Source organism: Gadus morhua, chromosome 22 (genome assembly GCF_902167405.1).
Source record: "Gadus morhua chromosome 22, gadMor3.0, whole genome shotgun sequence".
Taxonomy (NCBI): domain Eukaryota; kingdom Metazoa; phylum Chordata; class Actinopteri; order Gadiformes; family Gadidae; genus Gadus; species Gadus morhua.
Genome location: NC_044069.1, coordinates 2,275,940 through 2,302,438, shown reverse-complemented (window position 1 = coordinate 2,302,438; position 26,499 = coordinate 2,275,940). Strand labels below are relative to the sequence as shown.

At 52.4% G+C, this 26,499-nt stretch overlaps 4 protein-coding genes across 5 annotated transcripts; 3 read left to right on the top strand and 1 right to left on the bottom strand.

Annotated features, from left to right (window-relative positions):
- Window positions 1–1,038: 1,038 nt before the first annotated feature.
- Window positions 1,039–3,288, bottom strand: ndufb9 (NADH:ubiquinone oxidoreductase subunit B9). The gene is made up of 4 exons (XM_030346741.1): window positions 3,143–3,288; window positions 1,984–2,176; window positions 1,775–1,888; window positions 1,039–1,280 (listed from the first exon to the last, which is right to left on the bottom strand). The coding sequence occupies exons 1-4, from the start codon at window positions 3,226–3,228 to the stop codon at window positions 1,149–1,151; spliced, it is 525 nt and encodes a 174-aa protein (XP_030202601.1). The 5' UTR covers window positions 3,229–3,288; the 3' UTR covers window positions 1,039–1,148.
- Window positions 3,286–11,524, top strand: tatdn1 (TatD DNase domain containing 1). Of its 2 annotated transcripts, XM_030346714.1 has the most exons (12): window positions 3,286–3,543; window positions 3,892–3,957; window positions 4,758–4,807; window positions 4,996–5,059; window positions 5,903–6,046; window positions 6,186–6,228; window positions 7,432–7,517; window positions 7,588–7,628; window positions 8,074–8,150; window positions 8,436–8,506; window positions 10,056–10,182; window positions 11,099–11,524. In XM_030346714.1, the coding sequence occupies exons 1-12, from the start codon at window positions 3,522–3,524 to the stop codon at window positions 11,193–11,195; spliced, it is 888 nt and encodes a 295-aa protein (XP_030202574.1). In that variant the 5' UTR covers window positions 3,286–3,521; the 3' UTR covers window positions 11,196–11,524. The 2 variants fall into 2 exon arrangements, with proteins under 2 accessions (XP_030202574.1, XP_030202575.1); XM_030346715.1 differs by lacking the exons at window positions 3,286–3,543; window positions 3,892–3,957; window positions 4,758–4,807; window positions 4,996–5,059 and having other exon boundaries at window positions 5,974–6,053.
- A 155-nt stretch (window positions 11,525–11,679) lies between these two features.
- rnf139 (ring finger protein 139) lies at window positions 11,680–21,318 on the top strand. The gene is made up of 6 exons (XM_030346591.1): window positions 11,680–11,996; window positions 14,338–14,972; window positions 15,527–15,674; window positions 17,892–17,998; window positions 18,190–18,441; window positions 19,955–21,318. The coding sequence occupies exons 1-6, from the start codon at window positions 11,831–11,833 to the stop codon at window positions 20,696–20,698; spliced, it is 2,052 nt and encodes a 683-aa protein (XP_030202451.1). The 5' UTR covers window positions 11,680–11,830; the 3' UTR covers window positions 20,699–21,318.
- Window positions 21,319–21,546: 228 nt separating this feature from the next.
- Window positions 21,547–25,788, top strand: tmem65 (transmembrane protein 65). The gene is made up of 6 exons (XM_030346726.1): window positions 21,547–22,293; window positions 23,102–23,146; window positions 23,287–23,354; window positions 23,437–23,491; window positions 24,756–24,904; window positions 25,642–25,788. Exons 1-6 carry the CDS (start codon window positions 22,017–22,019, stop codon window positions 25,747–25,749), a joined length of 702 nt encoding a protein of 233 aa, XP_030202586.1. The 5' UTR covers window positions 21,547–22,016; the 3' UTR covers window positions 25,750–25,788.
- The last annotated feature ends 711 nt before the right edge of the window (window positions 25,789–26,499 follow it).

Below are 26,499 nucleotides of genomic sequence, written 5' to 3'. Positions count from 1 at the left end.
GCCTGAGGCGTGGTGACCCGCTGAAGAGGCAGACGTAGGCCACCGCAGGGGTCTGTGGGCCCCCGTTAACACGGGAGCACATGTCCTGGCCCAACCAGGCTAATTTAATCTGGCCCCCCATAATCATCTTCCTGTATAATTGGCTGACTCATTAATTCCCTCACTCTCCACCGCAAGCTGGTGTGTGGTGAGCGTTTCGGCGCAGATTGGCTGCCACGCATCACCCAAGTGGGTGCTACACACTGGTGTCGGTGAGTTAGGTTCCCCCCTTCACCGTAAGCCTCTTTGGGTCATTGAAAAGCGCTATATAAACATAATGAATAATTATTATTGTTAAACCTCCTTCGCCTTGTGACGCTCTGAATCATGCGTTAGATTAGCTCTGAGACGTTCAGCAGAGCGGCTGCAGCTGAGAGAACAAGGCTAACTGTTTGACACCTTAAAGGTTGTATCAGCGATGCTAGGCCGAAACATAAATGATCACATTCAGATTTTTCCTCACGATCCGCTAGCTGCCCGCCCCATAAGCAGGCCGTCAAAAAAAACGCGTCTTTGTAGGCAGCCTATGCTCCGAAATCGCACACATAAACAAATGGTACTACCAAACACTGAAAACTAAAATAATAGCATTCCAACCAATCAGAGTAGAATCTAAACATCCACTTAATGGAACACTGAGATCTGTTCCTTAATGCTGGTGGTTAGACTGTCAGCTAGGGCTGGGCGATTAATCAAACTTTGATTGCGATTTCGATTTTTGCATCAAACGATCACAAAACTATTACAATCGAATTTTGGATACACATCTGTTCATTATTTTAGATTCAAACATTTCCTTTCAGACCATTTTGCGTATTTTTTTAAGGCGAAATTTAAAAGTTCTTAGTTACAAAAGGTTTTTTTGGGAGAGACATGTTGAATAAATACATCAAGTTTTCAAACTCAAAAATAATCGTTTGAACAATCGTGATTTCAACATTGACCAAAATAATCCTGCCGAGGACTTCAAAGCGTTAAAAACACGAACCACACAGCGTGTCATCATCAACAGGTTTATTAATATTATATTTATAGAGTAACGGGTCGGACTCCACAGGACGCCCGGACAGCTGCTGCCTGGAGGGAGGGTGGAGGAGAGGGGTGGAGCTCTAGGTGGGGCGCTCGCGGGGCCGGGTGACGTACTGCCACCACATGGGGGGCAGGTGTCCCTCCTGGCGGGCCGGGGGGAGGGCCTCGCTGAGGGGCCCGCCGGCCGGCGTCTCGGCCTGGAGCTGGGCCACCTGGGGACCGCCACACGGTTACCATGACGACAACCCAACAACCACAGCGTCACAGTTACCACGACCACAATAACACAACAACAATAAACAACATAGGCATAAGAGCCTGGAGCTGGATAGGTAGTAGTAGTAGTAGTAGGTAGTAGTATTGATGTGTAGTAGTACTATAGCGCATTTCCACCGCTGTACTCCTCCGTTGGGGTACCGAGACGCCTGAAAGGGTGCCAGCTAGTTAGAGCTATGCACGCCGTCCGTTGATTGGTCGACAGAAGGAATAATAACAAACCAACGCAGTACCCGCAAAGTATTTCTGGACAACGGTGAAAGTAGTAGTACTAGTATATGGTAGTACTTGTACTAGTGTGTAGTAGTACTAGTAGGTAGTAGTATTAGTCTGTAGTAGTACTAGCGTATGGTTGTAGCACTAGTGTGTAGCAGTACTAGCTTGTCATAGTACTAGTGTGTAATAATACTAGTAGTACGTGTAGCAGTACCTCTCGGTCCCAGCTCTGCTCTCTGAGTTTCTTCCAGGTCTCTCTCTTGCTGAAGTAGTCCGGGTACTGGCTCTTCTCAGACGGGTGCCAGTGGTCCAGCAGCCACTCCGGGGCCTACAGGAAGTACACAGACACAACAGGAAGTAGAACAACCAGAAACAGCAGGCGTCGGTCACGTGGGCACGGGGAAGGCCGTGATTGGCCGGTACCTTGTAGCACTCGTATCTCTCGTAGGACGTCCCGCCCGGGGAGTCGGGGAAGATGTAGGGCTGAGGGTGCTGATTGGTCCAGAACTCCTCCTCTCCGGCCTTCAGCATGCGGGTGGCCTTCACCATGTCCTTCTCCCCCATGCCATCGTCGAACCGCTGCCGCAGCAGACAAGCGTAGAACCTGTACTTATCCCTAGAGACACACAACGCGTTAGCACATTTACCGCAACAACTCACACCATTAACTTAACAACACACACACACCGTAACCACTCAAAATCACACCAGTAAGTTAACCAAACACACACACCGTTATCCACACACACACACACACACACACACACACACACACACACACACACACACTCAACAACACACACCATTAACTTAACAACACACACATTCACACACACCGTAGCCACTCAAAATCACACCAGTAAGTTAACCAAACACACACACACACACACTGTTATCCACACACACACTCAACACACACGTACGTACCCCCCCCCCCCCACACACACACACACCGTTAACCACCCCCACACACCGTTAACCACCCCCACACACACCGGTAAGTTAACCACACACACCCTATTAACCAGACACACCGTTAACTTAACACACCGTCAACTTAACCACAAACACACACAGTTAACTTAACACACACACCCTTAACTTACCACTAGCATAACCAGTACCCCCTCTAACTATTAGATCAGACTACACAGTGAACACACACAGTTAACTTAACACAAACACCCTTAACTTACCACTAGCATAATCAGTACCCCCTCTAACTATTAGATCAGACTACACAGTGAACACACATTACACCACACCAAACCACAACACAACACAACACCAGCACCTTTCAGCACTAAACTACCCGCAATCCCAATGGACAGAAAGACCGAGAGACAGAGACAGAGACAGAGACAGAGAGTGAGAGAGAGCACAGACTGGGCACTATATAAACTAGTCCACCAATGCACTCCTCTCCTATTTGGTCTGTAGAGTTAACCCTCTGTGGCTAGCGGTTAGCAGCTAGCTGCAAGCAAGGGCAACAGCTTCACAGGCAGGTCATTCCTCCTGTGTTGAGTTAGATATATATATTATGTCTATTATATATTTTATATATTATATCGGTACTCCCCACCTGAATATGCACCATGATTCCAGGTGTCTGAGTGACTTCTTGTAGAGCCGCAGGACCTTCTGCTGGTGGGTGAGGTACGCCGCCATGTTGGCTGTCCGCTGTCACCTTCCCGCCGCGGAGCATTGTGGGGGACTTTCTACGGGGCGCTAAAGGCGCAAAATAAAAGCAGTCTGGATTTTTCTCCACTTTGTCGTTGTATTGGAAAGAACTGGGATACTATCCTATGAACGACATACATTATAGGTTTCCATTACTATCTCAAGTTTCATATATAAATTATATTTTCTTATGAAGGAAACATAAGGACCAATCCGATATATTTCGGCATTCACATTTACTATGACAGTTAAGGTAATAGGAAACAAGAGCAGCTCTCACTATGGCGCTACACGCCTTCATCGGTGAGTACAGCAGATAAGTAATAGAACTATTGAGAGATAACGTACTGTACTTATAGATAACTAGAACTTATGACAGAGAAAGTACTATACATGGTCTAGAACTAAGAGATAAAGTCCAATGCATCAGCAGAGATAACCAGTAGGACTAACATGTGGACTGGTCGCCGCTGACAGTGCTGTGTTGGTTCATACTAGTATACTAGTTCAGTAGTGCAGGTCTAGTGTTGGTTCATACCAGTATACTAGTTCAGTAGTGCAGGTCTAGTGTTGGTTCATACCAGTATACTAGTTCATTGCTGCAGGACTTTCAGAGCGGTTGATTGAATGGAGAACGTCTGCTCTCCTCAGACATCGGCGTCAACCTCACCGACCCCATGTTCCGAGGGCTCTACCGGGGCAAGCAGAAACACCCAGGTACACTGCGACCTGCGACGCCACCACGTCGACACCATGACGTCATACTACCCCGTCCTGATGATGTCATACACCATCCTGAGGATGTCGTGACGTCATACAACCTGATGATTTCATGATTTCATAAACCACCCTGATGATGTCATACCATCCTGATGATGTCATATAGCCTCCTGATAATGTAATATATGCTGCCTTCAAAACAGCTCGGAGGTTGGGAAGCTCTTGCTTGTCTTTCTGTAAACCTTCCCTTCTCCGAAATAGGAGTGTTCAGGAAACGCCCGTGACTTCGTGAGACTAGACTTCATAACAACAACAAGTATGGATGCCCCCAGGGACCTCTTTGCGCTTCTTTGCTGAATCAGATGAATCAGTTATTAGAACTGCCTGCGACGGTTTAACATGAATTTATCAGGCGATGTTAATAATTGTAAGCTATAATGTATCGTGATGCAAATGTTAGAATGGGTGTTAGCTTCGCCTCTTGGTGCTTGCTGCGAGTTCACTTTAGTCTATGTATGATATGGGCAGCCATTATTGTGACGTGATCTCGAAGAAATCGGGTAGCTTTACCTCCGTACGAAACTCGGAGCGAAAACACAGACCCAACAGAGTGTTCAAAGCACTTTCCTCTGAGCTTAAGGTCCAAACCTCCCGGAAACTCGTAGTGTTTTGAAGGCGGCAATAGCATCCTGTTGAAGTTCATGTAGCCTTCTGGTGATGTCATGATGTTGAACAGGTGGGAGGTAGTGGATGTTCTCCTCCTGTTAGATGACCTCACGTTTATCTTCTCCTTCCAGATGACTTTGATCAGGTCATTGAGAGGGCAGTCAGCACAGGAGTACAGAAGGTACCTGAAGAAGCGCACGTGCGCACACACACACACACACACACACACACACACACACACACACACACACACACACACACACACACACACACACACACACGTGTGTGTATGTATTTATGTTTGTGTGTGTGTGTATCACTAGTATGACATCAGACCGGATGTTCTCAGTTTTCATTTTCTCTTTTCAGTTCATCATTACAGGAGGAAGTCTAGAAGACAGCAAGGAGGCTCTGAAACTGGCCCAGACCAGAGGTAACCCCTCTGTGTTGATGTTCTGTGGTTCTATGTGTTGATGTTCTGTGGTTCTATGGTGGTTCTCCGTGTTGTTCTACAACGGTTCTCCGTTTTGATGTTCTACAGTGGTTCTCCGTGTGGATGTTCTCTGTGTTGATGTTCTACGGGGGTTCTACGTATTGATGTTCTACGTGTTGATGTTCTACGGTGGTTCTCCGTGTTGATGTTCTACGGTGGTTCTACGTATTGATGTTCTACGTGTTGTTGTTCTGCGGGGGTTCTCCGTGTGGTTCTTCTTGTTGATGTTCTCCGTGTTGATGTTCTACGGTGGTTCTACGTGTTGATGTTCTACGTGTTGATGTTCTACGGTGGTTCTACGTATTGATGTTCTACGTGTTGTTGTTCTACGGGGGTTCTCTGTGTGGTTATTCTTGTTGATGTTCTCCGTGTTGATGTTCTACGGTGGTTCTACGTGTTGATGTTCTACGTGTTGATGTTCTACGGTGGTTCTCCGTGTTGATGTTCTACGGTGGTTCTACGTATTGATGTTCTCCCTGTTGATGTTCTACCGGGGTTCTCCGTGTGGTTCTACTTGTTGATGTTCTACGTGTTGTTCTACGGTGGTACTACGTATTGATGTTCTACGTGTTGATGTTCTACGGTGGTTCTCTGTGTTGATGTTCTAAGTGTTGATGTTCTACGGTGGTTCTCCTTGTTGATGTTCTACGGTGGTTCTCCTTGTTGATGTTCTACGGGGGTTCACCTTGTTGATGTTCTACGGTGGTTCTCCTTGTTGATGTTCTACGGGGGTTCTCCGTGTTGATGTTCTACGGGGGTTCTCTGTGTGGTTCTGGGCTCCAGAGGACCTGTTCAGCACGGTGGGCTGTCACCCCACCCGCAGCAGTGAGTTTGAGGCGCTGGGAGCAGACCAGTACCTCTCCGGCCTCACCCAGCTCGCCCAGCAGAACCCCGGCAAGGTGGTCGCCATCGGGGAGTGTGGACTGGGTAGGAGGTGTGTGTGTGTGTGTGTGTGTGTGTGTGTGTGTGTGTGTGTGTGTGTGTGTGTGTGTGTGTGTGTGTGTGTGTGTGTGTGTGTGTGTGTGTGTGTGTGTGTGTGTTTCAATTTCCTCCTCTTGTATTTCAGATTTTGACAGGTTGGAGTTCTGCCCCAAAGAGACTCAGATCAGGTGAGACTCACCTGTTCGCTACAGGGAGTAGCTTACCTGTTGCTAACTCACCTGTGCTGCGTTCCAATATCCATACTTCCATGAGTACACTAAGGCCCCGTCCACACGAAGCCGATTTCATGGCGAAACCGCAAAGGTCTTGTACGGTTCGGCCTTCCGTACACACGAAGCCGGCGAATCCGCTGACCGAAACCGCAAACTTCTGAAACCACCCTCGGAGGTGGTTTCAAATCTACCCGGTTTCGTTTTGGATTCGTGTGTACGCCTGAAACCGACTGAAACCGTAAACCATGACGTCATCGCCCCACCCCTCGACCTCCTAGCCAATGGCTCTTAAGCCCGCGGAGTCTCAGAAATCACATGCGAGCATGCGCATAAGGGCAGCCTTTATGCGCATGCTCGCCTCTTCTTATTATTTAATTTCTTCTGGATTTCTGTACCAGAAGCAGCGCCCCTTATGGGCCTGGAATGTGTACTACAGCGTTTCTACAGATCTACCCGGTTTCGCTTGGCTTCGTCTTTACGGAGATACTTCGAAACCGGATAGATCGAAACCGTAACGGTTTCGCCCGTTTCGGCTTCGTGTGAACGGGGCCTTAAACGTAGTGCACTATCCGCACTCACACTATGCGCTAATTTTCAGATGTCAGTGTTGTTCCAAATCGAATACTCCGTGGTGCACTAAGCGGAAATCACGAACACGACTGCCGCCGCGGCTCCTCCCCCGCAATAAACATCCCGCTTTGAACATCCCGCTCTTTACGCCTAGCAGCTATAAAAAGCTATAAAAGCTATAAAATGACTCTATTAATGCAGGCTATGAGGAAAATGCGCCGACTTTGGCTCAGCCTGGCTCCGCCCTCTTTCGCTACGTAGCTAAGATGGCTGCCGTTGAGTACGAAAAGTGTACATCGATCCACACTTCGCGATTTGACCGTTTTGAGTACATCATCCGGGTTCTTTCAGTAAACTTATTTTCGCCCGATCTGAATTGGAACACCCTACTTACTCAAACTAAGGCTAGTAAGTACGGATAGTATGGATATCGGAACAAAGCACTGTTCTCTACAGGGAGTAGCCTACCTGTTGCTAACTCACCTGTTCTTTATATCTAGCCTAAGGGGAAGACCCCGAAATGTGGTGTTCAAAACTATTTGGAAATTGGTTTAAATCTCTGATATCTTGAGTGATGACGTCTGCCAGGTACTTTGAGAAGCAGTTCGATGTGGCGGAGGAGACCAGATTACCCATGTTCCTCCACTGCCGGAACTCCCATAAGGACTTCCTGGGTGAGTCGCCATAGCAACCCTCTCTGTCCAATCAGTTGACGTGATGCTGAATGTGTGTTTTGTTCCACAGACGTGATGAGGAGGAACAGAGAGCGCTGTGTGGGTGGAGTGGTAAGAGTCTGCGTCATAATAACACCAGGCTGTAGTCCCCAGGCCTTCACAGTAAAAGTCCCTCTGGCTGCAGGCCTTCACAGTAAAGGTCCCTCTGGCTGCAGGCCTTCACAGTAAAGGTCCCTCTGGCTGCAGGCTTTCACAGCAAAGGTCCCTCTGGCTGCAGGCCTTCACAGTAAAGGTCCCTCTGACTGCTGGCCTTCACAGTAAAGGTCCTTCTGGCTGCAGGCCTTCACAGTATAGGTCCCCCTGGCTGCAGGCCTTCACAGTAAAGGTCCCTCTGGCTGCAGTCCTTCACAGTAAAGGTCCCCCTGGCTGCAGGCCTTCACAGTAAAGGTCCCCCTGGCTGCAGGCCTTCACAGTAAAGGTCCCCCTGGCTCCAGGCCTTCACAGTAAAGGTCCCTCTCGCTGCAGGCCTTCACAGTAAAAGTCCCCCTGGCTGCAGGTGCACTCGTTTGACGGGACGGCCCAGGACGCCGCGGCGCTGGTGGACCTCGACCTCTACATCGGCATCAACGGCTGGTGAGGAAGTGATGTCACGTCCTCGGGCAACCAATCAGGTCACAGATAGGAAAAGATGTACTTCCTGTACTTATTATTAAAGTACATATTATTTGTTAAGTAGGAAAATATGAATGTATTTACAAAAATATGCCAAATGTATCTGATATGAGGAGCAGCATTGTAAATGTAGAGACATAAATGTGAACATTTTAGTTGATGGGGTCGCCTTCACAAAATCTGTCTACCTTTCTGTCTGTCTGTATACTTGTCTGTCTGTCTGTATACCTGTCTGTCTGTCTGAAGCTCCTTGAAGACGGAGGCCAATATTGAATCTATGAAGTCGATTCCTACAGAGAGGCTGATGATTGAGACAGGTGGGCCTCACGCTGACACCCACTCCCTCTACCGCCTCTACCCCCTCTACCACCCCTACCCCCTCTACTGCCCCTACCCCCTCTACTGCCCCTACCGCCTCTACTGCCCCTACCCCCTCTACCACCCCTACCCCCTCTACTGCCCCTACCCCCTCTACCGCCTCTACTGCCCCTACCCCCTCTACCGCCCCTACCCCCTCTACTGCTCCTACCCCCTCTACCGCCTCTACCCCCTCTACTGCCCCTACCCCCTCTACCGCCTCTACCCCCTCTACTGCCCCTACCCCCTCTACTGCCCCTACCCCCTCTACTGCCCCTACCCCCTCTACCGCCTCTACCCCCTCTACCGCCTCTACCCCCTCTACTGCCCCTACCCCCTCTACCCCCTCTACTGCCCCTACCCCCTCTACCCCCTCTACCCCCTCTACTGCCCCTACCCCCTCTAACGCCCCTACCCCCTCTACCCCCTCTACTGCCCCTACCCCCTCTACAGCCCCTACCCCCTCTACCGCCTCTACCCCCTCTACTGCCCCTACCCCCTCTACCGCCCCTACCCCCTCTAACGCCCCTACCCCCTCTACCACCCCTACCCCCTCTACTGCCCCTACCCCCTCTACCGCCCCTACCCCCTCTACCGCCTCTACCCCCTCTACTGCCCCTACCCCCTCTACCCCCTCTACTGCCCCTACCCCCTCTACTGCCCCTACCCCCTCTACTGCCCCTACCCCCTCTACCCCCTCTACTGCCCCTACCCCCTCTACCGCCCCTACCCCCTCTACCCCCTCTACTGCCCCTACCCCCTCTACCGCCCCTACCCCCTCTACCCCCTCTACCGCCTCTACTGCCCCTACCCCCTCTACCCCCCCTACCCCCTCTACCGCCTCAAATGCCCCTACTGCCCCTACTGCCTCTACTGCCCCTACCGCCTACCAGTGAATGAGGCATTGATGACATGGTGAATGAGGCATTGATGACATGATGAATGAGGCATTGATGACATGATGAATGAGGCTGTGATAACATCATGGTGAATGAGGCTGTGATGACATGGTGAATGAGGCTGTGGTGACATGGTGAATGAGGCTGTGGTGACATGGTGAATGAGGCTGTGATGACGTGGTGAATGAGGCTGTGATGACATGGTGAATGAGGCTGTGATGACATGGTGAATGAGGCTGTGGTGACATGGTGAATGAGGCATTGATGACATGGTGAATGAGGCTGTGATGACATGGTGAATGAGGCTGTGGTGACATGGTGAATGAGGCTGTGGTGACATGGTGAATGAGGCATTGATGACATGGTGAATGAGGCTGTGATGACATGGTGAATGAGGCTGTGGTGACATGGTGAATGAGGCTGTGATGACATGGTGAATGAGGCTGTGGTGACATGGTGAATGAGGCTGTGGTGACATGGTGAATGAGGCTGTGATGACATGGTGAATGAGGCTGTGGTGACATGGTGAATGAGGCTGTGATGACGTGGTGAATGAGGCTGTGATGACATGGTGAATGAGGCTGCGGTGACATGGTGAATGCGTCCCCAGACGCCCCCTGGTGCGGGGTGAAGGCGTCCCACGCCGGCTCCAGGTTCGTCTCCACCGCCTTCCCCACCAAGAAGAAGTGGGAGGAGGGCCACTGCCTGAAGGACCGCAACGAGCCCTGCCACATCATGTGAGCCCCGCCCCCCTTCAGACAGACGGGTGGTAACCAGTGATGGTCCCTTCAGACAGACGGGTGGTAACCAGTGATGGTCCCTTCAGACAGACGGGTAGTAACCAGTGATGGTCCCTTCAGACAGACGGGTAGTAACCCGACCGGTACCTTCAGATAACCGGTTTGGTCCGGTCTGTCTCCAGACAGGTTCAGACAGGTGTTAACCGGTCCGGTCTGGTCCGGTTCAGACAGGTGTTAACCGGTTCGGCCTGGTCCGGTTCAGACAGGTGTTAACCGGTCCGGTCTGGTCCGGTTCAGACAGGTGTAAACCGGTTCGGCCCGGTCTGGTCCGGTTCAGACAGGTGTTAACCGGTTCGGTCCGGTCTGGTCCGGTTCAGACAGGTGTTAACCGGTTCGGTCTGGTCCGGTTCAGACAGGTGTTAACCGGTCCGGTCTGGTCCGGTTTAGACAGGTGTTAACCGGTTCGGCCTGGTCCGGTTCAGACAGGTGTTAACCGGTTCGGTCCGGTCTGGTCCGGTTCAGACAGGTGTTAACCGGTTCGGTCCGGTCTGGTGTGGTTCAGACAGGTGTTGTCCGGTCCGGTCCGGCTCAGACAGGTGTTAACCGGTTCGATCCGGTCTGGTCCGGTTCAGACAGGTGTTAACCGGTTCGATCCGGTCCGGTTCAGACAGGTGTTAACCGGTCCGGTCTGGTCCGGTTCAGACAGGTGTTAACCGGTTCGATCCGGTCCGGCTCAGACGGGTGTTAACCGGTCCGGTCTGGTCCGGTTCAGACAGGTGTTAACCGGTTCGGTCCGGTCCGGTTCAGACGGGTGTTAACCGGTCCGGTCTGGTGTGGTTCAGACAGGTGTTAACCGGTTCGGTCCGGTCCGGCTCAGACAGGTGTTAACCGGTTCGGTCCGGTCTGTCTCCAGACAGGTGCTGGAGGTGATGGCGGCGGCCCGCGGGGAGGACGTGATGGAGATGTCCTCCACCATCTACAACAACACACTGAAGCTCTTCTTCAGCTGAAGGCTCTCGGCACGGCCACAGGTCCCGGGTTCGATTCCCCCGGGCCGAGGAGGAGGGGCGTGCGTTCTGCAGGACCGGTGGAGCCGCGGCCGGAACCCTCCAGAAGGCTTCAAGGACTTTTCATGTGTCTCCATGTTGCATAACGCCCTTGTGAACCCGCTAAAACCGTGCTCTTATGTGCTCCACATCTTGGGTAAACAAGTTATCAACTAATGAATGGCGTGGTTGAGATCGAGCCTCAACGCATTGTGAACGAGTTGTTGTAAAGCCTAAAATGGTCCACGTTCATTTCTTTATTTTGTGCATACATAAATAAAGTTTTACTCTGACATATGTCCAGTATGTCTCCAGCACACACCACCCTCACGTGGCCCCTTGGTCTACCTGGCCCCTGGGTCCACACCTCCAACGCTGCTGGAGGTGTGGAGCGTCACCGAGTCACGCGCCACACCTCCACCGCGTCAACACGTCACGTCCGGGCAACCCTGAGACCACTTCCGCGTTGCTCGCATAGCAACCACAGGAGATGGCGGACGGATAGTCCCCGCGTTCGTTACCGAGTGTTGCTCCCGACACCTGAAGACAGCCGGGATTAGACACCGCGTCCCCCGGGACGGAGCCGCTCCTCACCCCGCATGGCGGTCCCGCAGGCCCGGCTGAGCCACCGCCTCCTGGCCGGGCTGGACGTGGCTCTCCGGGTCCCCTGCGTCTTCATCATCGACGGCATCTTTAACTCTTCCTACGACCCCTCCGGCTCGGGCTGGGCCGGCGCGGGAGGCCGGGTCCTACTCCGGATCCTGGGTGAGACGCACTGCTAGCCTAGCTACCGGCGGCTAATGACAGCTAGCCTACCTACCGGCGGCTAATGACAGCTAGCACCGGGACAGACTAGCGTAGCCTCTTAGCTGATCCATAGTGTAGTGAACAGAGCGGTTTCACCTGCTGAGGGTCCGTAGTGAACAGAGCGGCTTCACCTGGGGGTCAATAGTGAATTGACCGGCATCACCTGGGGGTCAATAGTGAACAGACCGGCTTCACCTGGTGGTCCGGAGTGAACAGAGCACCATCACCGTCCATAGTGTACTTAACAGAGAGGGATACTAGATGCTAACGCTACAAAGTACAAAACAACTGTACCCTATGCATTACTAAAGTACACGAATACATACTAACCGTACTTAATACATAACTATTGTACCCGAATACATACCAACCGTACTTAATACATACCTATTGTACTCGAATACATACCGACTTTACTCTATAAATAACTGGAACTTATGCATTACTACTGTACTATATGCATACCAACTGTACTCTATTCATAACTAAAGTACTCTATTCATAACTGCTGTACATAATACATAACTACTGTAATCTATCCGTAACTACTGCACTTTATAGATAACTACTGTACTCTATAGATAACTAAAGTACGCTATACATAACTACAGTACTCTAAACATAACTACTGTACTATAAACATAACTACTGTATTCTATACCAACTGTACTATACATAACAACTGTACTCTATATAACTACTGTACTCTATATTAACTGTACTTTATACATAACTACTGTGCTCTGTACTGTATACCAACTGTACTTTGTACTGTATACCAACTGTACTTTATACATAACTACATACTTACTTCCTAACGACAAACTGACGTGAGGTGTTTGGTTACAACTTTATTGCTCAGAACAACACCGCTGCTGCGTTTTAAAAGTGTTAGCATGGCTGCAGCAGAGCCAGTGTTGAGTGAACGGCGTCATGCACCCGAGGCCGGGTCGTTAGACTTTGACCGGTGGGCCGAGGCTTCTACCCGCCCGGTCTGCGCAGCAGTGGAGAGATCTCCCTGGTGCAACGGCCCCAAGCGTTCAGACACTGTGCAGGAACCAGACCCTAATGAACGAGAGAGAGGGAGGGGGCCAGAGCTGTGATACTCTGCTGGAGTACAGGGCAGACTGGGCCATACAGCCATGTTGTCATGGTGATCATTGACCACTGGGGAGTATCCGTGGGTTCTTATGGGTTTGATGGAGTCTGGGATTCATGACTGATGATGGGCACTGGGCAGGGTGGTCCAAGGGTTGAGCCCCAGCCGAAGGCTCTGAATTCACTGTCACTCACTACTTGTGGACCTGTATTACGGTCACTCACTACTTTTGGACCTGAATTACGGTCACTCGCTACTTGTGGACATGAATTCACTGTCACTCACTACTTGTGGACCTGAATTACGGTCACTCGCTACTTGTGGACCTGAATTCACTGTCACTCACTACTTGTGAACCTGTATTACGGTCACTCACTACTTGTGGACCTGAATTCACTGTCACTCACTACTTGTGGACCTGAATTCACTGTCAGTGCCTTCGGAGGTAGGCGTCTGCTCATTACTAGTAGGAGCATGAATAGTATAGTAATACTAGATGAAAAGTATAGTCCCCTCCCGGCAGTGAAACATGAGGCTGCGGAGGCCTGACTCTGACACGAGGCCTGACTCTGACATGAGGCCTGACTCTGACACGAGGCCTGACTCTGACACGAGGCCTGACTCTGACACGAGGCCTGACTCTGACACGAGGCCTGACTCTGACACGAGGCCTGACTCTGACCCGCGGCCTGACTCTGACCTGCGGCTGTGTGTGTGTCTCCAGGCCTGACTCTGACCCGCGGCTGTGTGTGTGTCTCCAGGCATGACTCTGACCCGTGGTCTGACTCTGACCTGCGGCCTGACTCTGACCTGCGGCCTGACTCTGACCTGCGGCCTGACTCTGACCTGCGGCCTGACTCTGACCCGCGGCCTGACTCTGACACGAGGCCTGACTCTGACACGAGGCCTGACTCTGACACGAGGCCTGACTCTGACACGAGGCCTGACTCTGACCCGCGGCTGTGTGTGTGTCTCCAGGCGTGACTCTGACCCGAGGCTGTGTGTGTGTCTCCAGGCGTGACTCTGACCCGCGGCTGTGTGTGTGTCTCCAGGCGTGACTCTGACCCGAGGCTGTGTGTGTGTCTCCAGGCGTGACTCTGACCCGAGGCTGTGTGTGTGTCTCCAGGCGTGACTCTGACCCGCGGCTGTGTGTGTGTCTCCAGGCCTGACTCTGACCCGCGGCTGTGTGTGTGTCTCCAGGCGTGCTGGCGGCCTGCGTGGTGCTGCTGCTCTCCCAGAAGGCCCTGTTCAAGTTCTACACGCTCTTCCTGGCGGCGGTGGTGGGCGCGGCCGGCGTGCTCATCAACTACCACGCCACGGCCCAGCGGGACGTCGTGTACGGCGCCTACCACAAGACGGCGCTGGGCTTCAGGCTCCTCCCCCGCAGCGGCCCCACCCTCTGGCTGGGCGTGGCGGCCGTGCAGATGGCGCTGGGCGTGGGCTACATCTTCCTGCTGCGGCTGCAGTCGTCGCTGGCGGCGCTGGTGGTGGCGGCGCTGCTGGCCCCGCTGTGGGGGCTGGTGGTGGAGCTGCCGGGGGACGGGCGCCAGCTGCTGGCCCTGGGCTGCGGCGCGCTGCTGGCGCTGCAGCTGGCGGGCTGCCTGGCCCTGCGGCTGCCCTGGCTCTACTACTCGGGCCGCTACGTCTACCTGCTGCTGCGCCACATGTACCGCATCTACGGCCTGCAGCTGCTGCTGGAGGACACCTGGAAGAGGGTCCGGCTGCCCCACGTGCTGCGCCTCTTCTGGCTGAGCCGGCTGGCCGCCCAGGCCCTCATCCTGCTCTACGTGGTGCAGGCCGCCCGCAGGGAGGACGCCGCCCCGCCCGCCGCGCAGGTGAGCCCCGCCCCCCAACCCCCGCTCACAGGTTAGCCCCGCGCCCCAACCCCCGTTCACAGGTGAGCCCCGCCCCCCAACCCCCGCTCACAGGTTAGCCCCGCGCCCCAACCCCCGTTCACAGGTGAGCCCTGCCCCCCTGCTCACAGGTTAGCCCCGCCCATTTCACAGGTGAGCTCGTCCCCCTGTTCACAGGTGAGCCCCGCCCCCCCCCCCCGTTCACAGGTTAGCCCCGCCCATTTCACTGGTGAGCCCCGCCCCCAGCTCACAGGTGAGCTCGCCCCCCCGTTCACAGGTGAGCCCATCCCCCTCAGAGCAGTGAGGTCATGTGACTCTGGGTTCAAGGGGGCGGTTCTGAGCGGAGAGTAACAGTAACCTGGTCTCTCTGAGGTCCTCAGTAGCCTGGTCTCTCTGAGGTCCTCAGTAGCCTGGTCTCTCTGAGGTCCTCAGTAGCCTGGTCTCTCTGAGGTCCTCAGTGACCTGGTGTCTCTCTGAGGTCCTCAGTGACCTGGTGTCTCTCTGAGGTCCTCATTAACCTGGTGTCTGGGTTCCAGGGGGCGGTGCTTAGCGGAGAGGTGCTCTGGGAGGTCCTCAGTAACCTGGTCATCTCCGGCTGTGACTCCACCCTCACCGTCCTGGGGATGAGCGCCGTCATCTCCTCCCTCGCCCACTACCTGGGCCTCTGCATCCTGCTGTTCATAGGTACGCTGTCTGTCTGTCTGTCTGTCTGTCTGTCTGTCTGTCTGTCTGTCTGTCTGTCTGTCTGTCTGTCTGTCTGTCTGTCTGTCTCTAGAAGGGTCTATGTAGAAGTATATCTGTAGAAGTATTTCTATAAAAGTGTATATAGTAGTGTATCTCTATAGACAGGGGTGCACATAACTGGTACGCAAGTACGCATGCACGGCCATAAAAAAACGAAACAACAAAATACATTGAACAGCTTCTTGTGCGTTCGCCACTTGCAAAGAAAAGGCAAATGGAGCCGGAGCAGAAGAATTTTTTTTTTTTTTTTTTAAAGTGGCACCAAGATGTGCCGTGGCTCGAAACAAATGATAAGCGCAAGAAATGTGCGCTGTGCACCCACTGCGCACACACTGGAGAATTGCACAAAATCAGCTGATCGCAACGTTCCTTTTGTCAGATAATCAAACGCTCCGTGGTCGAGCTGCTGCAGTTTGATAAAAAAAAAAGGTGACGCAAAAACCCTCTGTGGAACTGGATACGTTTCATAAGATCCGATGTTACGTGTGGGGCTATGTCTGGGTGCGTACCAAACACCAACTCCTGGTACTCAACTGAGTAACTCTATAAAGAAGTTATGTGCACCCCTGTCTATAGAAGTGTCTATATAGAAGTGTATCTCTATAGAAGTGTCTATATAGAAGTGTATCTCTATAGAAGTGTCTATATAGAAGTGTATCTATATACGTGTCTATAGAAGTGTCTATATAGAAGTGTATCTATATACGTGTCTATAGAAATGTCTATATAGAAGTGTATCTCTATATACGTGTCTATAGAAGTGTCTATATAGAAGTGTATCTCTATATACGTGTCTATAGAAGTGTCTATATAGAAGTGTATCTATATACGTGTCTATAGAAGTGTCTATATAGAAGTGTATCTCTATATACGTGTCTATAGAAGTGTCTATATAGAAGTGTATCTCTATATACGTGTCTATAGAAGTGTCTATATAGAAGTGTATCTATATGCGTGTCTATAGAAGTGTCTATATAGAAGTGTATCTCTATATACGTGTCTATATAGAAGTGTATCTCTATATACGTGTCTATAGAAGTGTCTATATAGAAGTGTATCTATATGCGTGTCTATAGAAGTGTCTATATAGAAGTGTATCTCTATATACGTGTCTATAGAAGTGTCTATATAGAAGTGTATCTCTATATACGTGTCTATAGAAGTGTCTATATAGAAGTGTATCTCTATATACGTGTCTATAGAAGTGTCTATATAGAAGTGTATCTCTATTGAAGTTTATCGCTATAGAAGTCTAGAACTGTAGAAGTATGTATATAGAAGTGTATTTCTGTAGAAATATGTATACAGTATAGAAGTGTGTATCTGTAGAAGTGTATCTCTATAGAAGTGTGTATATAGAAGTGTATCTCTATAGAGTTGTATCCCTAGAAGTGTATCTCTATAGAAGTGTGTATATAGAAGTGTATCTCTATAGAGTTGTATCCCTAGAAGTGTATCCCTATATTCTTGTATCTCTATAGAGTTGTACAGAAGTGTATCTCTATAGAGTTGTGTCTCTAGAAGTGTCTCTCTATAGAGTTATGTCTCTAGAAGTGTCTCTATAGAGTTGTATATGTAGAAGTGTCTCTCTATAGAGTTGTGTCTCTAGAAGGGTCTCTCTATAGGGTTGTATCTCTAGAAGGGTCTCTCTATAGAGTTGTATCTCTAGAAGTGTCTCTCTATAGAGTTGTGTCTCTAGAAGGGTCTCTCTATAGAGTTGTGTCTCTAGAAGTGTCTCTCTATAGAGTTGTGTCTCTAGAAGTGTCTCTCTATAGAGTTGTGTCTCTAGAAGTGTCTCTCTATAGAGTTGTGTCTCTAGAAGTGTCTCTCTATAGAGTTGTGTCTCTAGAGTGTCTCTATAGAGTTGTATATGTAGAAGTGTCTCTCTATAGAGTTGTGTCTCTAGAAGTGTCTCTCTATAGAGTTGTGTCTCTAGAAGTGTCTCTCTATAGAGTTGTGTCTCTAGAAGTGTCTCTCTATAGAGTTGTGTCTCTAGAAGTGTCTCTCTATAGAGTTGTGTCTCTAGAAGTGTCTCTATAGAGTTGTATATGTAGAAGTGTCTCTCTATAGAGTTGTGTCTCTAGAAGTGTCTCTCTATAGAGTTGTGTCTCTAGAAGTGTCTCTCTATAGAGTTGTGTCTCTATGTGTCTGTCCCAGGCTCCACGGAGGAGGAGGATAAGCGTCTGGGCTTCGTGGCCCCGGTCCTGTTCTTCATCCTGGCCCTGCAGACCGGACTCAGCAGCCTGGACCCCGACGAGAGACTGGTACGCCCCCCTGGTCCTCGTAGTCCACCTGGTCTACCCCCTGACCCCCCTATGACCCCCCCTGGTCTACTGACCTGGTCCAGTCCTATAGTGTGTAGTACGATCAGTAACAGAGCTTTTGATTGGCCCAGGTGCTGTAACGGAGCTTGTGATTGGCCCAGGTGCTGTAACGGAGCTTGTGATTGGCCCAGGTGCGTCTGAGCAGGAACATGTGTCTGCTGCTGACGGCCGTGCTGCACTTCATCCACGGCATGACGGAGCCGGTGCTGATGTCGCTGAGCGCCTCGCACACGCCGTCGCTGCGCCGCCACCTGCCCGTGCTGCTGGTCTCCCTCGCCCTCTTCCTGCTTCCTGTGGTGCTCAGCTACTTCCTGTGGAACCAGTACGCCCTCAACACCTGGCTGTTCGCCGTCACGGCCTTCTGCGTGGAGCTCTGCCTCAAGGTAAGGTCAGTGGGTCAGAGGTCACGGCCTTCTGTGGGGAGCTCTGCCTCAAGGTAAGGTTCAGGGGTCAGAGGTCACGGCCTTCTGTGTGGAGCTGCCTCCGAGCCTCCCCTCCCCCCCCTGGCTCTGCCTCTGCCCCCTCCCCTCCACCCCCTGGCTCTGCCTCTGACCCTCCCCTCCCCCCCCTGGCTCTGCCTCTGACCCTCCCCTCCTCACCCTGGCTCTGCCCCCTCCCCTCCCCCCCCCTGGCCCTGCCTCTGCCCCCCCCCCTCCCCCCCCTGGCTCTGCCTCTGACCCTCCCCTCCCCACCCTGGCTCTGCCTCTGACCCTCCCCTCCCCACCCTGGCTCTGCCCCCTCCCCTCCCCCCCCTGCCTCTGACCCTCCCCTCCCCACCCTGCCTCTGACCCTCCCCTCCCCACCCTGGCTCTGCCTCTGACCCTCCCCTCCCCACCCTGGCTCTGCCCCCTCCCCTCCCCCCCCTGCCTCTGACCCTCCCCTCCCCACCCTGCCTCTGACCCTCCCCTCCCCACCCTGGCTCTGCCTCTGACCCTCCCCTCCCCACCCTGGCTCTGCCTCATACTCTACATTATCTATATTGTCTACTAACTATACCCTACACCATGTAGTACTGTACTGTTATCTGATCGCCCCAGTGCTCCTGCCCGCCAGTCTCAAGGTGCCTCCTCTAGCTGGGGTCCCCCCCCAGGGTGGGGTTGTCGGTGTATGAACCCCCCCTCCTCCCCCAGGTGGTGGGGTCCCCTCTGTGTGGTGTATTAACTAGGGATGTGAATAACTCAAAATTGACATGGTCGAATAATCAGTGGGTGGTGTGACCTAATAATCGATTATTCGATGTGTGCCGACATTCACAGAGGCAGCCATGGATCATCGGCAAGAAATCACTGAATATCTTAAACGCAAAACAACAACTACCTGCTAAGTAGTCCCAGTCAAATTGTCTGTTGTGAAAAATGCATTAAATTGTATTTTTCACAACAGACAAATACCCCCCCCCCCCCCCCCCCCCCCCATGATCAGAGATGTTTAAAATGTGGGGGGGGGGGGGCTCAGCTGAATTATTTTCTCTGAGGGGGGGCTCACTCTCTCACACTTTGAAAACCCCTGATCTAGTATACAGGCTGGGACGAATTTCAAATTATAAATATGTACAATGCATGGATAACGTGAGCTCTCAGGCTCATAGCTGAGCGGACTAGAATACCTCCCGTTGCCAAGTCGTAGCTACGGTCCGTCCTATTTACTGGAGGAGTGAACAACGCTTCCGATGCATAAGAACCTTACGGGAGGGTAATTAATTAGGCAAACCCTCGGGCGTTACCAGGGAAACAAAGTTATGACTTGTGTGAAAATTGTATATTTGAACGGGAAAGAATGTTTACGGTCCAAATGTTAAAAATCGATGTAGACCCTCGGGAACGACTAATCGGATAAGGGAACATTCTGAGCATTCCCTGGTCTCAACCTCCGGGTGGCGCTCTGATGTGTCCCCAGGTGGTGGTGTCGGTGACGGTGTACGTCCTCTTCATGGCGGACGGCGTGTCCAGCGTGCTGTGGGAGGGGCTGGACGACTACGTGTACGGCGTGCGCTCGGCCGGCAGCGTGCTGGAGTTCCTGTTTGGCGTGGTGATGTTCGCCAACGGCGCCTACACCATGGTGTTCGAGAGCGGCAGCAAGATCCGCGCGTGCATGATGTGCCTCCACGCCTACTTCAACATCTACCTGCAGGCGCGCAACGGCTGGCGCACCTTCGTGCACCGCCGCTCGGCCGCGCAGAAGATCAACTCGCTGCCGGAGGCGCGGGGGCGCGCGCTGCGGGAGCTGGGCGACGTGTGCGCCATCTGCTACCAGGAGTTCAGCGGCGCCGCCCGCGTCACGCCCTGCCGCCACTACTTCCACGCGCCCTGCCTCCGCAAGTGGCTGTACATCCAGGACTCCTGCCCCATGTGCCACCAGCGCGTCTACGTGGAGGAGCCCGAGGCCCCGCCCCGCCCCTTCTCCGACCGCGACGCCGCCCCCGCCGCCGCCGCCGCCCTGGGCAGGCCCCGCCCCCCTGGCCCCCCGGCCCCGCCCCCCCCGGGGGAGGAGCCCGGAGGGGGCGGGGCCGAGGAGCCGCAGGAGGAGATCGGGGACAACGACAGCATCGAGTACGACGAGGAGGAGTGGGGCGCGAGGAGCGGGGGCGGGGGGGCGCCCCAGGAGGAGCAGTACCTGGACGAGCAGGAGGAGTCGGACTGAGCCCCTCTGCTCCTGCTGAACTCCGAGCTTTGATTCAGGAAACGTCAGGGATGTTTGATTAACTTACTCTCATCTTAAGGGCTTCGCAGGGTGGGTGTGTGTGTGTGTGCGCGTGCCCGTGCGTGCGTCCGTGCGTGCGTGCGTGCGTGAGATCCACTCATCAGTGTTCACTGAGTCCTGCTTGTGACTGGGAGGGGAGCGATAAATAGAATATATCATGGTTGGGCAATACAGACGGTACAATCTGTAAAACGCTAACTTGCTACCAAAAACTGAAAGCACCTACTGTTCAGAATAAGACTTTTATTTTTATTTAATTATTTGTATATATAGCGCAGTTGTTTTCTACCGCGTTCCCTTCCTAAAAGGGAAGGGTCTCTTATTTTGAAAGGATCAGCGAGCGCAGCGGAAGTATTACGGTAGTATTACGTTCTACAATATGTCCATGGTTATTCCAAGCGTTGATTTGAGAAGCGTTAGCTTGGCTCGCTGAAGGGTGTGGATGAGGTTGAATGAGTGTACACTAAGGTATGGAGCCTTTTCTTCTTTGGAGGTGAAAGCTTTCACCGCACCTTTTTGTTTAAAGAGATTTATGTAAATAAAATCATCTTTGATATTTGCCTCTTTATCAACATGTCTTCCTTCAAACCTTGACTTGTTTCAGCCCCTTCTTGATTACACATCAACACTGAGATACTATAAAGTAATATAACATAATGTGTATTCGTTTAAATAACTTAAAGTAATTTTAACCACAAAGTTTATACTATGGCATCATGGGAAATGTTGTTCGTAGTAGTTTAACCCTCGGGGCGGAGCCTCGTCTCACGTGATAGAGCAGCAGCCGAGCGGAGACCGGCGCGGCAGGTAGTGAAGGGACTCCGGGTCTAGATCACAGAGTTTAACCCTATTGAGGAGCCGCAGACCTCCAGGATCGACCCCCCCCCCCCCCCAGGACCGGCCCCCCGTTGCCCAGCGTCTCCGCGGGGCTGAAGGTCAGATGTCGCGGCTGTCGCCCATGTTTGGAACTTTTCGACCTCGTTGGACGAGTTCGACTTTACCCCAAGACATTCCTGACACACTAAGACGTCGATCCAAGCGGACTGGACCTTATCTTACCTAACCCTTACCCTAACCCTTTCCTAACGCGGAGTAACTGCTGCTTGAATGCCCCATTAAGGGCAACAAACTCAAAGACCGGTTTGGCGTCCGAGGGAAAAGGAACAGGACTGCGGTGAGTTCCCGGGTCCGGGACTCGGGAACACAATCGGGTTCCAACTTCGAACCTTTTTAATATCACCAGCGACCCGCCCAAGCCATGATAAAGCTCTGCCTACAGAGAGCTGCCCGACCGGCCGGCGCCCTCTGGACCCCGCTGACACCGGCCCTGGTCCTGGGGCTGACCCCGGGTCGGCTCCAGGTCGCGCCCCGACACGTGCCCGTCCGTCTGATGGGGACGCACGGCAGGAAGGAGTCGAGGGAGACGCTCCGCTCCGCCGAGGCGGCCAAGGACTTCATCCACCGGCTCCTACCCGGCGAAAGGACCCGCTTGCTGCAGGCGCTGCAGAGCTTCGAGTCCCTGGCCAGTGATCAAGGTGTGTGTGTGTTTTAAAAAGTACCTTCCGGTAGTTTGTGTGACTACCGGCTGTGACCCACATTTCCCTGCTGCGTTCACGCCTTTTACACTTCCAAAACAGATGATGCTCCTACATTGTTTTACAAGGTAAAGTGCAGAAACATGTATTCGAAGGCACGAAAGTTGTTTATAACTACTCTATTAATAGTTAAGGATTGTACTAGTGTGACGGAGTAGTTAAGGGTTGTTCTAGTTAAGGGTTGTTCTAGTAAGAGTAGTAAAGGGTTTTCTACTATGACTAACTACTTTATATGTCCTAGTTAAGGGTTGTACTAGTGTGACTGAGTTGTTAAGGGTTGTTCAAGTTAAGGGTTGTGTGACTGACTAGTTAAGGGTTGCACTATTGTGACTGAGTTGTTAAGGGTTGTTAATCTAAGTAAGACTAGTAAAGGGTTGTTGTACAATGACTAACTACTTTATATGTCCTAGTTAAGGGTTGTACTAGTGTGACTGAGTTGTTAAGGGTTGTACTAGTGTGACTGAGTAGTTAAGGGTTGTACTAGTGTGACTGAGTTGTTAAGGGTTCTAGTTAAGGGTTGAGTTAGTACGACTGAGTAGTTAAGGGTTGTTCTAGTTAGGGGTTGTTGTACTAGTACGACTGAGTAGTTAAGGGTTATACTAGTGTGACTGAGTTGTTAAGGGTTCTAGTTAAGGGTTGAACTAGTACGACTGGGTAGTTAAGGGTAGTTCTAGTTAAGGGTTGTACTAGTACGATTAGTTATCATCACATGAGGCTGGTTAAATGTGTTCTGATTTGTTCTGTCTAGCAAACCAAGAAGCACCTCAACTAACCGGGCCGCAGATCAGATACGGTGAGTGCACACACACACACACACACACACACACACACACACACACACACACACACACACACACACACACACACACACACACACACACACACACACACACACACACACAGTGCTGTGATGACGTCATGTTGTGTTTACAGTGCTGCTCCACAACGCCATCCCATTCGTTGGATTTGGTTTCCTTGACAACGCCATCATGATCGCAGCAGTAAGATGATGTCACGATGATGTCACACATTTCCCTCCAGCCGTTACCATGACCTCACCGCCTGTTGTTGTTGGTTGCCTAGGGAACGCAGATTGAGCTGTCGATCGGGGTGACGCTCGGGATCTCCACCATGGCCGGTGAGACCGTCGCACCTCCTCCTCACACCTCCTCCTCCTGCTCCACCTCCTTCTCTTCCTCCTCCTCCTCCTGCTCCTCCACCTCCTCCTGCTCCTCCTCCTCCTCCTCCACCTCCTCCTCCTCCTCCTCCTGCTCCTCCTCCTCCTCCTCCTGCTCCTCCTCCTCCTCCTCCTCCTCCTCCTGCTCCTCCTCCTCCTCCTCCTCCTCCTCCTCCTCCTCCTCCTGCTCCTCCTGCTCTTCCTCCTCCTCCTCCTGCTCCTCCTCCTGCTCCTCCTGCTCCTCCTCCTCTTCCTCCACTCTCCTCCTCCTCCTCCTCCTCCTCCTCCTCCTCCTCCTCCTGCTCCTCCTCCACCACCTCCTACACCTCCTCTTACACCTCCTCCTCACACACTTCCTCCTACACCTTCTCCTCATATTGGATAGAACGTATTGGTCATTACCTCCTGGCTTTAGTGAGCAGGCTGCACCATAACACCTCAGGAAACAGTTTTAAAGGTCCAGGTGGATGGTAGAGGAGATAGGGGGGCACCAGATCACAAAGCTCACGGTTCGGATCGGGTCACGGTTTTTGAGTCAAGGGTCGGATCATTTTCAGATCAACAACAACAATAAAGATAACAATGCAAATGTGACTTGAAATAAAATCTCCAAATGTGTCAAAATAAAGTGAAAAATTAGGTTATAATCTTTCTTTAAGCGTAGTAAATATTAAAAAATATTGCTTGTGTCCACATAAAATAAAAATTAACTCAAGATGTCCTTGAGGTAATTTTTTTAGATTTTTTTTTTTTTTTAGAACAATTTAAAACAATATAAAGTGCAATCTGAGGCATTATTCCTTCTTCTTTTAAACTTGGATAGTAAATAAAATAAAAAACGGTGTCCAAAGGAAGCACAGCAGACCTGGATTTACAACTTTAAACTCAGGATGTCTGCATTGCCTGGAGAGAGTGTAGACTCTACCCTCTCCCAAGGCAAGGCACACATCCTCATCTGTTTTTATTTCAAGTATTGTAGCGAAATACAGTTTCTGTCGGGCATTTTTTAAATCCATTGATTTCTGTTGAGAGACTCATTGCTCGTTGACCGGAAACAGAAAGGGGGGGTTGGTTGTAGTCTTTCCGCTCGGTTCTAGCCCTACTGTTGATACGGAGAACCGAGCGAAAAGACTACAACCAAACACACGAGATAGAGATACAGTACGGTATATACTGTAGTGCAGTGGTGCCCTGGTCCTGACCCCCCCCCCCCCTCCTGTCCCAGCGGCGGCCCTGGGGAACCTGGTGTCGGACCTGGCGGGGCTGGGCCTGGCGGGCTACGTGGAGGCCCTGGCGCTGCGGCTGGGCATGCAGGTCCCCGACCTGTCGGCCGAGCAGCTGGACCTGTGGCAGACCAGGCTGAGCTCCCACATGGTGAGGCGCCCGTCTCCCCCCTCTCACCCCCCCCGTCTCCCCCCTCTCAACCCCCCGTCTCCCCCCTCTCACCCCCCCCGTCTCCCCCCTCTCAACCCCCCGTCTCCCCCCTCTCCCCCCTCTCAACCGTCTCCCCCCTCTCAACCCCCTGTCTCCCCCCTCTCACCCGTCTCCCCCCTCTCACCCGTCTCCCCCCTCTCACCCGTCTCCCCCCTCTCAACCCCCTGTCTCCCCCCTCTCAACCGTCTCCCCCCTCTCACCCTGTCTCCCCCCTCTCACCCTGTCTCCCCCCTCTCACCCTGTCTCCCCCCTCTCACCCTCTCCACCTGTCTCCCCTTCTTCCTGTCTCACCCCCGTCTCCCTGTCTCACCCCTCTGTCTCCCCCCTCTCACCCCCCTGTCTCCCCCCTCTGTCTCTCCCCCCCCCGTCTCCCCCTCTCACCCCCATGTCTCCCCCCCCTCTCTCACCCCCCTGTCTCCCCCTGTCTCTCACCCCCCTGTCTCCCCCTGTCTCCCCCTCTCACCCCCCTGTCTCCCCCTCTCACCCCCCTGTCTCCCCTCTCTCACCCCCTGTCTCCCCCTCTCACCCCCCTGTCTCCCCTCTCTCACCCCCCTGTCTCCCCCTCTCACCCCCCTGTCTCCCCTCTCTCACCCCCTGTCTCCCCCTCTCACCCCCCTGTCTCCCCTCTCTCACCCCCTGTCTCCCCCTCTCACCCCCCTGTCTCCCTGCCCCCCCAGGGTAAGGCCATCGGGATCACCATCGGTTGTATCCTGGGGATGTTCCCCCTCTTCTTCCTCGGTGACGACGATGAGAAGAAGAAAGCCAAAGAAACGCCCCAGCCCTGACAGACGCACACACTACACTACACACCAGCAACACAAAACTAGCAACACAACACCGGCAACACACTCCTGACACACAAAGACCGTCCTCAGCTGATTCTGTCGCTGTGGTCTGAAGGAGACCACCCCCCCCCCAACCCCCCCCCCCCCCCCCCAGTGGTCTGAAGGAGACCCCCCCCCCCCAGTGGTCTGAAGGAGACCCCCCCCCCCCCCCCCCCTTAGTGGTCTGAAGGAGACCCCCCCCCCCCCCCCCCCTAGTGGTCTGAAGGAGACCCCCCCCCCCCAGCTGCACAGAACCAACACTAGACATCCTGAATCCTCGTACTTACCTGGATCTCTCTATATATCTATCTCTATAGATATAGACATGTGTGTTTGCACCTACTCTGTGTGTAAGTTATGGGATGTGAATATGGAAGGATTTCACAGTAATGAATAAACCGCGAGTGTCTTAAATCGTGTCGGCCGTTTATTGAGATCAAGCTGGAAACACACACAACACTGTTCAGAATTTGTACAGCGGTTCTATTGTAGTTCTACGGACCAAGTAGAAATGTTCTATTGTAGTTCTACGGACCTACTACAGCGGTTCTCTGGTCACCTCTACAGCCTCATGGAGATGTTCTGCTGGTTTTAGTACAGAAACAAACCTCCACGGATCAGAGTAGAGCGACACGTCACACATTGGCTTAGAGTCTGCTGCCCCTAGTGGCTAACACATGGAACGGGAGGCCAGCTCCAACAGGCAGGCTG